A 16,019-nucleotide genomic window follows, 5' to 3' on the forward strand; every position below is an offset into this window, starting at 1 on the left:
CTGCGACAATACACACAGAAGGTTAACCCTTGGCTTTCACTGTCACACGACAGCAGGTTAACCCTTTCACTGCCGCACTACAGAAGGTTAACCCAAGTTTGCTATCACATGACACTCACTCACATGGGGGACCCTGATGGAAACAAGACAACCGTCTTTCTCAGGTCTGCATCCCCTTAACAATTGTATGTATTGAGCCGTACTGTATTGTACCCATTCTGCAATCTGTTAAATAAAGTTTTCATTCATTCATTCATTCATTCATTCATTCATTCATTCATTCATTCATTCATTCATTCATTCATTCATTCATTCATTCATTCATCATTCATTCATTCATTCACACTACCGAGTGTGACCCGTCGGTAGTGTGATAGTAAAGGGTTAACCTTCTGTAGCGCGGCAGTGAAAGGGTTACGGCCCCGACTGAACTTCCCCACCGCGGGGCGCATGCGCGGTAGCAGCAGCAGCAGCAGCCGGTATGAACGCTAGGGAAAGACTTGTCTTCTGTCCGACATCATACTTCTGTTAAACTGGGCCAGACTGTCCGCCCGACACACCTACAGGACGGCTACAAGACGGAGACGACCAGCTCACACCGGCATGGCTCCAAGTCCAACCATACATGATTATTCCCCAGGAACGGGTAATGTTACAACTTATCTTCCAATTTGCATTAGCTAAGACTTTGCTACTAGCCTGCAGACTAACGTGGTGATCCTCCATAGAGACAGACAGTCCGGTGAGCTCTGCTGCTGGTCAGTTGATCTGTGACTTATTATTACAGACACGTGTTGTCCTGACGGCTGACCAACTCACTTGAGCTGGAGACGATTAAAGCATGAGAGCTAAATGGCTGTAGGCTACATACATAATTGTTTACATGGGGGACCCTGATGTAAACAAGACGAAAGTCTTTCTCTGGTCTGCATTCCCTTAACAATTGTGTGTATTGAGCCGTACTGTATTGTACTTATTCTGCAATCTGTTAAATAAAGTTGTCAATCAATCAATCAATTCAGCCTCAGATAACAACACACACTGACTGGCTAAGCTCCTTGTGTAGTATTATATTATATTGCAATGTTATGTTCTATATTATATTCAACCCAACTTCTATCCTACTCTATTATATTGCAATGTTATATTCTATTCAACCCAACTTCTATCATATTCTATTATATAGCAGTGTTATGTTATATTCAACCCAACTATTGGGTACTATTAAAAATAGTTACATCCTGAGGTAGGGAGGTTTGTGATAATGTTTTAAATTTAAAAAAAGTTACACACACTATGATACTATCTTTTACAGGCAGATGTTATACTGTTAAGGAACCATAATATATTATACTATCTTATTCTCCAGATGTTCTAGTGTTAAGAACTTAAGACACTATACTACATGATCACACAAACCACCATACCTCCACTGGCTCCCGATCAAGGAACGCATCAACTTCAAAACACTACTCCTCACCTTCAAAGCCCTCCATAGCCTGCCCCCCCCCTACCTGACTGACCTCCTTCTCCTCTACCGCCCCACCCGTTCCCTCCGGTCCTCTTCCACTCTTTCCCTCACTGTCCCGTCATCCAAACTCAAACGTTTTGGTGACCGGGCATTTTCACGAGCTGCACCCCGACTCTGGAACTCCCTCCCTCAGACCATCAGAGACTCTCCCTCACTCTCCACCTTCAAATCCAGACTCAAAACCTACCTGTTCTCCCTAGCATTCAACCTTCCCTACCCATAACCACCCTCCTCCAACCTACCACCCCCTTTTCCCCTGCCCTACGTTCTCTCCCCTCCTGCCCCCCCCCCCCCCACCCCCTCTGTTTCCCTTACTCACTTCCCGACTGTCTCCCCCAATGACTCCTGTATTTGTTATCCGTTACTCGTGGTTTTATGTTCTTGTGTATTAATACTGTTCTCTGTTTCCCTGTGGTTCTATGTTTCTTTGTGTTTTTTTTGCCTATTGTCAGCGACTTTGGGTCATTGAAAAGCGCTATACAAAATAAATAAATTATTATTATTATGATACTATCTCTTACAGTCTCCAGATGTTCTGCTGTTAAGACACCATACTATATGATACTATCTCTTAGTCTCCAGATGTTCTATTAAGACACCATACTATATGATACTATCTCTTAGTCTCCAGATGTTCTACTGTTAAGACACCATACTATATGATACTATCTCTTACAGTCTCCAGATGTTCTACTGTTAAGACACCATACTATATGATACTATCTCTTAGTCTCCAGATGTTCTACTGTTAAGACACCATACTATATGATACTATCTCTTACAGTCTCCAGATGTTCTACTGTTAAGACACCATACTATATGATACTATATCTTAGTCTCCAGATGTTCTACTGTTAAGACACCATACTATATGATACTATCTCTTACAGTCTCCAGATGTTATATTAAGACACCATACTATATGATACTATCTCTCCAGATGTTCTACTGTTAAGACACCATACTATATGATACTATCTCTCCAGATGTTCTACTGTTAAGACACCATACTATATGATACTATCTCTTACAGTCTCCAGATGTTCTATTAAGACACCATACTATATGATACTATCTTTTACAGTCTCCAGATGTTCTATTAAGACACCATACTATATGATACTATCTCTCCAGATGTTCTACTGTTAAGACACCATACTATATGATACTATCTCTCCAGATGTTTTACTGTTAAGACACCATACTATATGATACTATCTCTCCAGATGTTCTACTGTTAAGACACCATACTATATGATACTATCTCTTACAGTCTCCAGATGTTCTACTGTTAAGACACCATACTATATGATACTATCTCTCCAGATGTTCTACTGTTAAGACACCATACTATATGATACTATCTCTTACAGGCTCCAGATGTTCTTCTTTGGAGGCAGAGCTGCGGGCGCTGCTGCAGCAGAAGATCATGGTCCTGGATGGAGGCATGGGAACTATGATCCAGGAGCGGAACCTCGAGGAGGAGCATTTCCGGGGGGAAGAGTTTCAAGAGCACACCCACCTTCTGAAGGGAAACAATGACATGCTGAGCATCACACAGCCCGACATCATCTATCAGATACACAAGGTACACAGATATCTATCGGACACACAGCCCGACATCATCTATCAGACACACTGACACAGCACAATAATAAAAAAAATTAAGGTTAATGCCATGGTGTATAAACTGACCGGTAGACAGACATACATATACAAGTGGGACACTTCTAGGGCCACACAGCCAGAAGACAGACAGGTAGACAGACAGACGGATGGAAAGGCAGACTGATAGAGAGAGAGAGACAGACAGACAGGCATACTGATACAGAGAGACAGACACAGTGAACATTTTGCTTTTTGTATGTGATCAGTCCAGTGTAAGTAATTGTGAATTCCTCTGAGCTGTGTTTGCATTTGAGAGAGTTTACTAGCTGGTTGTAAGAGAGAGAGAGAGAGAGAGAGAGAGAGACCGACCCTACTAGCTGGCTGTAAGAGAGAGAGAGACCCTACTAACTGGCTATGAGAGAGAGAGAGACCCTACTAACTGGCTATGAGAGAGAGAGAGACCCTACTAACTGGCTATGAGAGAGAGCATAGCAGCTGATTGTAAGAGAGAGAGAGACCATACTAGCTGGCTATGAGAGAGAGAAAGAGAGAGAGAGAGAGAGAGAGAGAGTACTAGCTTGCTGTAAGAGAGAGAGAGAGAGACCCTACTAGCTTCCTGTAAGAGAGAGAGAGAGACCCTACTAACTAGGGGTGGGGGGGGGAAATCGATACTTTGCGTGGCGATACTGTATCGATACAGGGATGCCAAGTATCGCTATTTATTTATTCATACATTTTTTTTTTTGTATAAGGAAGTTGCATTGTTCATTTCAATACCTGTAATAGTACAGTAGTCCACACACACACACACACACACACACACACACACACACACACACACACACACACACACACACACACACACACGCATGTGCATTCAGTTAAGTTGGAATATGACTGTAATACAAACAGTTCAGTTTGTCAGGTACATGCAACACAGATTACAGTGTTTACATCGGTCTGCTTGAGAAAATACCATGTTCTGCAATAAAAATGATTGAAGTGAGATGAACAGACTGAACTTTATTTTATTAGATAAAACATGTTGACAAAGTTTTACTTTGCAGTTGAAAAAAGGTAATAAATTCAATTGGGTCAAAAAAAAAATAAAAATAAAAATCGCAAATATTTAGTATCGCGATACTATCGTATTGTGACGCAAGTATCGCATCGTGAGGTCTCTGGCGATTCCCACCCCTACTACTAACTGGCTATGAGAGAGAGCATACCAGCTGATTGTAAGAGAGAGAGAGACCATACTAGCTGGCTGTAGGAGAGAGAGAGAAAGAGAGAGACCCTACTAACTGGCTATGAGAGAGAGCATACCAGCTGATTGTAAGAGAGAGAGAGAGAGACATTACTAGCTGGCTATGAGAGAGAGAGAGTACTAGCTTGCTGTAAGAGAGAGAGAGACCCTACTAGCTGGGTGTAAGAGAGACAGAGAGAGAGCCTACTAGCTTCCTGTAAGAGAGAGAGAGAGAGACTACTAGCTTGCTGTAAGATACGAGAGAGACCCTACTAGTCTCTCTAAGAAAGAGAGTGAGGGAGAGAGAGAACATACTAGCTGGCTGGTTGTAAGAGAGAGATACCCTACTAGCTGACTGTAAGAGAGAGAAAGAGAGAGACCCTACTAGCTGACTGTAAGAGAGAGAAAGAGAGAGACCCTACTAGCTGTCTGTAAGGAAGAGGGAGAGCGATAACATACTAGCTGGCTGGTTGTAAGAGAGAGAGAGATAGAGACCCTACTAGCTTGCTGTAAGAGAGAGAGAGAGATAGAGAGACTCTACTAGCTGGCTGTAAGATAGAGAGAGAGATAGAGAGACTCTACTAACTGGCTGTAAAAGAGAGAGAGAGACTCTGGCTCGGGCGACAGTGGCTCGGGAGGTAGAGCAGTCGTCTGGCAATCCGGAGGTTCCCGGTTCGATTCCTGCTCCTCCCAGGCTGCGTGTCGATGTGTCCTTGAGCAAGACACTTAACCCCTAATTGCTCTCGATGAGCAGGTTGGCACCTTGCATCGTTGCCTCCGCCGTCGGTGTGTGAATGTGTGAGTGAATGGGTAAAATGTGAGTAACAAATTGTAAAGCGCTTTGGATAAAAGCGCTATATAAAAAAGCAGTCATTTACCATTTACCACTCTACTAGCTGGCTGTAAGAGTCAGAGAGAGAGACTCTACTAGCTGGCTGTAAGAGTCAGAGAGAGAGACTCTTCTAGCTGGCTGTAAGAGTCAGAGAGAGAGACCCTACTAGCTGGCTGTAAGAGTCAGAGAGAGAGACTCTTCTAGCTGGCTGTAAGAGTCAGAGAGAGAGACTCTTCTAGCTGGCTGTAAGAGTCAGAGAGAGAGACCCTACTATCTGTCTGTAAGAAAGAGAAAGAGAGACCCTACTAGTGGTCCGTAAAAGAGAGACAGAGACCCTACTAGCTGTCTGTAAGAGAGAGAGAGACCCTACTAGCTGTCTGTAAGAGAGAGACCCTTCTAGCTGTCTGTAAGAGAGAGAGAGACCCTACTAGCTGGCTGCAAGAGAGAAAGAGAGACCCTACTAGCTGGCTGCAAGAGAGAAAGAGAGACCCTACTAGCTGGCTGCAAGAGAGAGAGAGACCCTACTAGCTGGCTGCAAGAGAGAGAAAGAGAGACCCTACTAGCTGGCTGCAAGAGAGAGAAAGAGACTAGCTGCTTGTAAGAGGGAGAGAGAAAGAGAGACTCTACTAGCTGGCTGTAAGAGAGAAAGAGAGACCCTACTAATGGTCTGTAAAAGGGAGAGAGAGACCCTACTAGATGGCTGTAAGAGATAAAGAGACCCCACTAATGGTCTGTAAAAGAGAGACAGAGACCCTACTAGATGGCTGCAAGAGAGAAAGAGACCCTACTAATGGTCTGTAAAAGAGAGACAGAGACCCTACTAGCTGGCTGCAAGAGAGAAAGAGACCCTACTAATGGTCTGTAAAAGAGAGACAGAGACCCTACTAGCTGGCTGCAAGAGAGAAAGAGACCCTACTAATGGTCTGTAAAAGAGAGACAGAGGCCCTACTAGCTGGCTGCAAGAGAGAGAAAGAGACTCTAGCTGCTTGTAAGAGGGAGAGAGAGAGAGAGAGACCCTACTAGTTAGGGGTGGGGGAAAATCGATACGTAGTAGTATCGCGATACTTTGCGTGGCGATACTGTATCGATACAGGGACGCCAAGTATAGATATTTAATTATTCATAAAATAAAATAAATATTTGTATAAGGAAGTTGCATTGTTCATTTCAATACCTGTAATAGTACAGTAGTCCACACACACACACACACACACACACACACACACACACACACACACACACACACACACACACACACACACACACACACACACATGTGCATTCAGTTAAGTTGGAATATGACTGTAATACAAACAGTTCAGTTTGTCAGGTGCATGCAACACAGATTACAGTGTTTACATCTGTCTGCTTGAGAAAATACCATGTTCTGCAATAAAAAATATTGAAGTGAGATGAACAGACTGAACTTTATTTTCTTAAATAAAACATGTTGACAAAGTTTTACTTTGCAGTTGAAAAAAGGTAATAAATTAAATTTGATAAGAAAAAAAAACGGCAATACTCAGCGTATCGCGATATATTTAGTATCGCGATACTATCGTGACGCAAGTATCGCGATAGTATCATATCGTGAGCGATCCGGTTTCCTTGGCGACCACCCGGAACTTCTGCAACTTGAGACCGTCGCACAGCTTCAGAATATCTGGCGATTCCCACCCCTACTACTCGTGTTCTGTAAGAGTCAGAGAGAGAGACCCTACTAGCTGATTGTAAGAGAGAGAGAGAGAGACCCTACTAGCTGAGAGAGAGAGAGATAGAGAGAGAGGCCCTACTAGCTGGCTGTAAGAGAGACATGGAGAGTCTACTAGCTGAGAGAGAGAGAGAGAGAGAGAGAATTTGAATTTGAGAGACTCTCTTACTAGCTGGCTATATTGTGTATAAACTGACTGTATAGTGCAGGGGTGTCAAACATTTTTTAGTTAAGGGGCCGCATACTGCCCACTTTGATATCATGTTGGCCGGACCAGTAAAAGCATAATAACCCATACATAACAACAATATTTCTTGTTTACGTTTAAGTGCAAATAAGTACAAGTACATTCAGAATATTGCCACATTTAATGAGCTATCTTTTTACAAAACAGTATGAACAAACTGAAATGTATAGACAAATGATATCAATATATATATATATTGAAAAGTGCAATTTCAACAATCCTGTGCTTCAGTTTATCATTTACACAATTTACAGATCACAGTGGATCTACAAGGAATCAAATCATTTAGTCACAAGTATTTGGAACTGAAAAATATTTAATAGTATTATTAAAATATATAAATGTATTTTCAAATTGCAAAAAATTGCAAATATCAGTGCATTGTTTTATTGTGGATCCCCATTAGTCTACACCAAAGTGATACTACTCTTCCTGGGGTCCAAAAATGCAGTTCATGAGCCACAGTGTTCAACCAAACCAAACTATTTTGTACTGAAGCTGCACTATGTCAGTGTCAAATATTTCAACAGTACGTTTTAATTTTAACATAACTGTATTCTTCAGGATGCAAAAGTGGTCAACTCACAGAGTTCCGAGTGAGACCCCCTAGTGGGCTAGAACCGGCTTGCTATGTTTGACACCCCTGGTATAGTGTATACAAGGGGTGTAACGGTACGTGTATTTGTCCCGCGACTTCCCGGTAAGGACGTCACGGTTCGGTACATCCAGCCATACAACGAATACGTCTCATACGACACTATAGGTTAAACTAGGGTTGCACATTTTACAAATGTATGCTCAATGTATTTACTTTACTTTACACTGGCTTACTTTGATCTTTAACATTGAATATTAAGCTTGTATTGCCAAATTTAGATGATGAATAAAACATTGAAGCTTGTAAAGTCATGATGACAAGCGGACGGAACAAATTAACAACCGCACACTCTGCACTGGGATGGACTCTACACACACACACCAACTTTCTCCTGCGGACTTTCAGTCACAGCTGTAAAAAAAGTAAAAAAAAGACTAACGCACTACATACTTTTCCCAGACTGATCATCTGAGCTCCTCTCCAGTCGAGCTGCTGCAGTGTTTAAATCCAAAATATTGATAAATCCTCTGCCATTGTTGTGTAACATGTCATCTCTTCTCTAGAGTTTTCTTTCTCTGCTTCACGTGAAGTTAAATCTACTCTAGAAGTGAAACTGAAACTTAAAAATCTTACGCTGGTGGGGGTGGGGGTATGTAGGCAATTAATTTGGATACTTGAACACAGAATGACACTGGTATCTACTTGGACTACCGGCAAGCCTAGGTGGAACTAAGTATAACAAACAAAAAAGATTATATTTAATAATAATTATTATAATAATGATTATAAATATATAAAAGTAATTATGAAGATTATTTTCCTGTTGTACCGAACCGTGACCTCAAAACCGAGGTGCGTACCGAACCGTGGCTTCTGTGTACCGTTACACCCCTAGTGTATACACCGCCTTAACGCATACAAGTGGGAATATTCTGGGGCCACACAGGCAGAAGACAGACAGACTGCGATAGAGGGATAGGCAGACAGCCTGTTGACACATACAAAAAGTAACTGTTTTCCACTGTGTGTGTATGTGTATGTGTGTGTGTGTGTGTGTGTGTGTGTGTAGGACTACCTGCTGGCTGGTGCTGACATCATAGAGACCAACACGTTCAGCAGCACCAGTGTTGCCCAGGCAGACTATGGACTAGAACACATGGTAACCTGTTCTCTCTCTCTTTCTCTCTATATATAGGCTGTATAGTATAGTGCTATCTCTCTCTCTCTCTCTCTCTCTCTCTCTCTCTCTCTGTGTCTCTCTCTCTGTAGGCTGTACTTGAGTGATATCCCCCCCCCCCTCTCTCTCTCTCTCTCTCTCTCTCTCTCTCTCTCTCTCTCTCTCTCTCTCTCTCTCTCTCTCTCTCTCTCTCTCTCTCTCTCTCTCTCTCTCTCTATAGACTCTCTTTATCTCTGTGTAGCCTGTATTTCAGTATCTCTCTCTTTATCTCTGTGTAGCCTGTATTTCAGTATCTCTCTCTTTATCTCTGTGTAGCCTGTATTTCAGTATCTCTTTATCTCTGTGTAGCCTGTATTTCAGTATCTCTCTTTATCTCTGTGTAGCCTGTATTTCAGTATCTCTCTCTTTATCTCTGTTTAGCCTGTATTTCAGTATCTCTCTTTTTCTCTGTGTAGCCTGTATTTCAGTATCTCTCTCTTTATCTCTATGTAGCCTGTATTTCAGTATCTCTCTTTATCTCTGTGTAGCCTGTATTTCAGTATCTCTCTCTTTATCTCTGTGTAGCCTGTATTTCAGTATCTCTCTCTTTATCTCTGTGTAGCCTGTATTTCAGTATCTCTCTTTATCTCTGTGTAGCCTGTATTTCAGTATCTCTCTCTTTATTTCTGTGTAGCCTGTATTTCAGTATCTCTCTTTATCTCTGTGTAGCCTGTATTTCAGTATCTCTCTTTATCTCTGTGTAGCCTGTATTTAAGTGATATCTCTCTTTATCTCTGTGTAGCCTGTATTTCAGTATCTCTCTCTTTATTTCTGTGTAGCCTGTATTTCAGTATCTCTCTTTATCTCTGTGTAGCCTGTATTTAAGTGATATCTCTCTTTATCTCCGTGTTCCTCAGGCATATCGACTCAACAAGGCATCAGCTGAGCTGGCCAGGAGAGCAGCCGATGATGTCACCGCACAGACAGGTCAGCTGGTCTGAAATCAGTCTCTGGCTAGTAGCCACAGGAGGGGTTGATTTGTATTCTACAGCCCAGCTGACAGCGGTGGGCGGAGCCTAGAATAAAGAGACACTAAAATTCCTTCTTTGACAGTGATGACATCAGTAGATTTCTCTGGATTTCTCAATCACGGGATTTCTCTATGATTTATCACTCAGGGGATTTCTCTGATTTCTCAATCAGGGGGTTTGGTTTCTCTGTGATTTCTCAATCAGGGGATTTCTTTGATTTCTCAATCAGGGGATTTATCTGATTTCTCAATCAGGGGATTCCTCTGTGATTTCTCACTCTATGATTTCTCTCAAGGGATTTCTCTATGATTTCTCTATCAAGGGGTTTCTCTATTATTTCTCACCCAGGGGATTTCTTTGATTTCTCAATCAGGGGATTTCTCTCTGATTTCTCACTCAGGGGATTTCTCTCTGATTTCTCACTCAGGGGATTTCTCTCTGATTTCTCACTCAGGGGACTTTTCTGTGATTTCTTACTCGGGGGATTTCTCTGTGATTTCTGGTGATTTCTGTGTGTATAACAGGTATATATATTTCTGTGTGTATAACAGGTATATATTTCTGTGTGTATAACAGGTATATATATTTCTGTGTGTATAACAGGTATATATTTCTGTGTGTATAACAGGTATATATATTTCTGTGTGTATAACAGGTATATATATTTCTGTGTGTATAACAGGTATATATATTTCTGTGTGTATAACAGGTATATATATTTCTGTGTGTATAACAGGTATATTGTGTTTGTTCCCTGCAGGTTGTAAGCGCTACGTGGCCGGAGCGGTGGGGCCCACCAATAAAACCCTCTCTGTGTCACCTTCTGTAGAGAGACCTGACTTCAGAAATATCAGTAAGCAAGTCTGTCTGTCTGTCTGTCTGTCTGTCTGTCTGTCTGTCTGTCTGTCTGTCTGTCTGTCTGTCTGTCTGTCTGCCTGTCTGCCTGCCTGTCTGTCTGCCTGTCTGTCACCAGTGAGCGTTGTGTGTTTCTCTGACGCAGGATACTGTTAATATTTTTTTTTAATATCTTTGGGATGACCTTGTGATAACCTCCTGAATCACTTTTTGACTTGGAATGAAGATACGTCTTGACAAACCAGCCCCTAACATTGCTCTGATTATAGGTGTGTGTGTGTGTGTGTGTGTGTGTGTCCATAGATGCCGTAAGAACACCTGTAACATTTTAATCTTGTGTACATTTGATTTGATCTGCGGATTTAAAGACTGTATTTAAAATGTGTGTGTGTGTGTGCGTGTGTGTCCTCCCCAGCATTTGACAAGCTAGTAGACACCTACTCAGAGCAGGTCAGAGGCTTATTGGACGGTGGAGCTGACATCTTATTGGTGGAGACCATATTTGACACGGCCAATGCCAAGGTAATCTTTATAGTCGCTTGTTCATCAATTCAATATAATAAATTATATTATCAAAATAAATGGTAAATTAACTGCATTTATATAGTGCTTTTATCCAAAGCGCTTTACAACTTATGTCTCACATTCACCCACTCACTCAGACATTCACACACCGATGGCGGAGGCAACCATGCAAGGTGCCAACCTGCTCATCAGGAGCAGTTAGGGGTTAAAACTAGTGCTGTCAGGCGATTAAAAAAATGTATCAAATTAATTACAGGATTTGTAATTAATTAATCTAATTAATCACATTTTAATCGCATAACCATTTTATGCCTGATATTTTATATTCTATAATCATATTTCAAATTGCATGTGTCCGGATGGCAGAATTCAGTACTGTATCTACAAAACCTATATGATATCAATCCTGCGTTGATCCAACCATATCTTCACCTAAATCAAATCAAATCAAATTTATTTGTAAGGCCCGACAACACACGTTAATGTCCCCATGGGCCGGACACATCTTCTTTAAACAAGTCAAGAAGAAACATCACATTAAGTCAAGAAACAAAACAAGAACACCATAAGGTCCAACAAATTTAAAATATATGCAAAATAAATGAATGCAATGCAAACAGTCCCAGACATACCCCACGCGAAGGTAAGGAAAAACTCATTAAAACCTAGCAACAGGAAAAAATGCACCACAGGCAATGTGGAGGAGAGAAACCTTAGAAGGGCCAATTCAAGGGGGGATCTCCCTTCTTAGATGTCGGTGATAGTAGTGTTACAGACGGACAGTTGGTAAGCATGCACTCATGTGTGTAGTGAAACACAGATGAGTGCATGCAATAGCAACTGAACATTTAGAAAAATTTAAGATAGAGCTGATAGCGATAGCAACTGAACATTTTGAAAGATTAAAGATAGAGCTGATAGCGGATCTATTTGAGGCACAGGGGCGGCGCAGAGAGGGTCGCATCCTCCCCGTCTTAATCACGGGACGTTCAACACTCCGGTCATAACTCAGAGACAGCCGGAGACAGGGGGACAGGAGGGCACGCAGAGAGGGTCGCATCCTCCCCGTCATCATCGCGGGACGTCCAGCACTCCGGTCATCACTCCGGGACAGCAACTCACAGGGAGACGGGGAGACGGGACAGGCGTTAGACAGCTTGCGTGGTAAGGGGCGGACATAGCAATTTTTTTTTTAACCTTTATTTAACCAGGAAGTCCCATTGAGATACAAGATCTCTTTTGCAAGGGAGACCTGGCCAAGATGACAGCAATAACACCCGCAAACATCAGACGGCAATAAAATGTGCAGTACATCACACAAGAACATAATAAAAGTGCATGTACACAATACACAATACATCACACGTAAACATAAAAACACAAAACAGAACAGTCTACATAACAGTAAAGTGTACGACAGTAAAATACAGGGCAATACAGTAACTCTGCAGTTTTGCAGCTGGGACCCGACTAGAGAAAGCAGCGACACTCTTCCTGTAGGGAGTTATGTAATACAGACCTAAACTCGCAGAGGGAGACCAGGGTATCTAAGTGGATATGGTCCTGTGTAGCCCATTCCATGCCCAAGGTGCGAAGCTTGAAAAAGCTGTTCTTCCTAGTTCAGTGTTTATTCTCAGTTTTTTTAAAAGTAGCCATCTTGTGGACCTGGTATGGTAGCTGCTAGAGGCAAAGCTAATTAGGTTGGAAAGATATAGGGGACGCTTCCCTATGATGGCCTTATATATAAAAACAAACATGTGGGATTTCCTCCGTACGTACAGAGAGGTCCATCCTACCATTTGGTAAAGCACACAATGGTGAGTAAGCCCTTTGGCACTAGTGATGAAGCGCAGAGAAGCATGATACACACTGTCTAGCTTTTTTAGCATTGAAGAGGCAGCATGCATATATATTATGTCACCATAGTCAATTACAGACAGGAATGTGGCTTGAACAAGTTTCTTTCTGGCCTCAAAAGAAAAGCATCATTTGTTGCGAAAGAAAAAACCAAGTTTTAGTTTAAGTTTCTTTGTGAGGTTTCCAATATGCACTTTAAAAGATAGCTTTTCATCCAGCCATAGCCCAAGATACTTGTAGGATGAAACATTTTCTATGGTTGCTCCCTTTAGCGTAACGATATGAATATGATTCACTAGCTGTGAGCGAGCCCTTGTGAACATCATGGATTTAGTTTTCTTTGCATTTAAAACTAGTTTAAGATCAAAAAGGGAGGTTTGAAAACAATTAAACGCAGCCTGGAGGTTCTCAATCACCTGAGTAAGGGAGGGAGCACTTGTATACAGGATTGTATCGTCCGCATAAAGATGCATCTTGGCTGTCTGGATTTTATTTCCCAGGTCATTTATAAAAACCGGAGCCAAAATAGACCCTTGGGGAACACCTTTGTTGATTTCTAAAAAACTTGATTTGTAGTTCTCTGCAAATATACATTGTGTTCTGTCTGAGAGGTAATTTCTGAACCAATTTACTGCTTCCTGTCCAATGCCAATGTTGTCCAGTCTATCCAGTAATAGTTTGTGGTCTACGGAGTCAAATGCTTTTGATAAATCAACAAACAATGTTGTTTATTATCAAGTGTGTTGATTATGTCATTAGCCACTAGCATAGCTGCAGTTATGGTACCATGTCCAGACCTGAAGCCTGACTGAACCTCACTTAGGATGTTATTTTCTAATAGGAATTGCTTTAGTTGAATGTTCACAAAGTGTAACTGAGGGGTACAATTCCCTGACTGTATTACTAGATATGATACTTACTACCACTACCTTTGTACTTAATATTCGGCCACCCAGTACACGGCATAAATATATTATCATGAACACTCTCACGTAGATGAAACGGATCCAACACAAATGTACGAATTAGAAACAGGTCTTTATTTCTACACAGCGATGGTGTGTAGAATAAGCACTTAATCACTTAATTACATTTATGAATTGAAATTGTATGCACTTTTATGGCAAGGAGTATTCGTCGGTATATCAATAGAGAATGTCCAATCTCTGAAGGCGCAGGTGGTAAATATACGACCTGGAATAGTTAAGGAATAACAGCAATGATACTTTAATGATTATACTAGATACACTAGAGGGGGTTAATCCGGTCGCTTGTAAGCCGACAGGAGTAGGAGGGGGGGGGGGGTAGAATCCGGCTGCCTCGTCCGGCCAAGGGTATCCCAGGTGAACCCACTGTAGTGCCGTTCAATGCGCCGGCGATCCTTGGACCACAGATGAAAGCAGGTGGACTCTTTGTGGGCCGGCTCTCTCCGGTCCACGGGGGAGAGACGTGAAGCGACCTCGTCTTGCAGAGCGTCTCCTCACCTTGCGTCCTCTCCAGGGGGGGGGGTTCCAACACACGGCAGTGTCGGGGGTCTTTATCCATGGAATAATCAAAGTATCCAAAGCATAATCCGTGCCTGGGAAGGCGGGCTGTCGTCGGTAGAATAATCCGGTATACAGGTCCACTCGCTCGTCGGCTCTGGGGCTCCTCGGGTGCAGCTTCACATAGGGTCAACCACCCTGGGTAAGCAGCCAGTTCTCTGCCCGAAACGATGGGGTACTGACTACGGTAGTATTCTCACCGCACGAAGCACTATATATTAACAGACTATTATTAGCTTAATAGACTACGTCCAACTCGACGATATAGTGCCAAATATGACTATTCAAATATTAATATACACGATCTCTCGATACCGATGGTAGGCGAACTTGGCCTTACTCCCACACGTGGCGTCGCGGGGAGGCTTTACGTCTGTGACTCTATTGGAGGGTAAGAAACTGGACTGAAAGAAAGTCCTACTTTAGTAGCGCAGTATATATACGCACTATGAACAAATAGTCCCATTAGTGGTGCGGTAGCCAAATTCCTACGCGGAACTAGGACTTGTTCGTACATGTGGAGCGGTACGTTTGAACTGGGTCTGAGGGGTATGGCAGCCTGGCACCAAGGTCTCGACCAATAGTAGAATGGAGACTATTATGGGATGTTCAGTAGGCTAGAATGGATATTCAATGCATATTGTACAAGGAATATACAAGGGATATCAGGGAATATTAGAGAATATACAAATACAATTAAATATATATATATAAATAAATATATATATTCGGTTTAATCTGGCCCTTCACAACACAAAGGATTAAAAAACTTTGGCCAGGACAGGGAGCTTAGAAATGGGGCGATAATTATTAACATCTGAGGGGTCCCCACTTTTTAATAATGGAAGGACAAAAGCAGACTTCCACACTTTGGGGATGGTACTAGTCACAAAACTAAGATAAAAAATTGAGGCAATGGGCTCAGCAATAAAATCAGCAGCTGTCTTTAGGAGGACTGGGTGTAGGTTGACCGGACCTGCTGACTTTTTACAGTCTATGTCTTTCAGGGCTTTACAGACTTCAGTGACAGTGATAGGCTTAAAGTGGAAAGGATTCACAACAGAGCTTACAGCCGGGGGCACCATTGGGCGTCCCGCCGAGGTGTAGGGCACAGTATCAGAATGATTCAAAATGGATCCAGCAGAGATAAAATGTTCATTAAAAATCCTTACAATGTTACTTTTATCTTTGATCTCACTGCCATCTGTCTTAAAGTGGTCTGGAAGGCTGGCGCAATCACTTGTACCAGCTACAGATTTAACCAATTTCCAAAATTTT

General features: G+C 42.1%; 1 protein-coding gene across 1 annotated transcript in view; it reads left to right on the top strand.

The window, feature by feature from the left end:
* Positions 1 to 498: 498 nt before the first annotated feature.
* The window catches only part of mtr (5-methyltetrahydrofolate-homocysteine methyltransferase), a 99,772-nt gene continuing 84,251 nt past the window's right edge, over positions 499 to 16,019 (top strand). The window contains 6 exon segments of the mRNA XM_084331015.1: positions 499 to 646; positions 2,905 to 3,119; positions 8,843 to 8,932; positions 9,847 to 9,916; positions 10,721 to 10,813; positions 11,231 to 11,337. Of these exon segments, the coding sequence (XP_084187141.1) occupies positions 604 to 646; positions 2,905 to 3,119; positions 8,843 to 8,932; positions 9,847 to 9,916; positions 10,721 to 10,813; positions 11,231 to 11,337 (618 nt within the window). The 5' untranslated portion in view covers positions 499 to 603.

Source organism: Notolepis coatsorum, assembly GCF_963971535.1.
Source record: "Notolepis coatsorum genome assembly, chromosome: 15".
Classification (NCBI taxonomy): Eukaryota; Metazoa; Chordata; class Actinopteri; order Aulopiformes; family Paralepididae; genus Notolepis; species Notolepis coatsorum.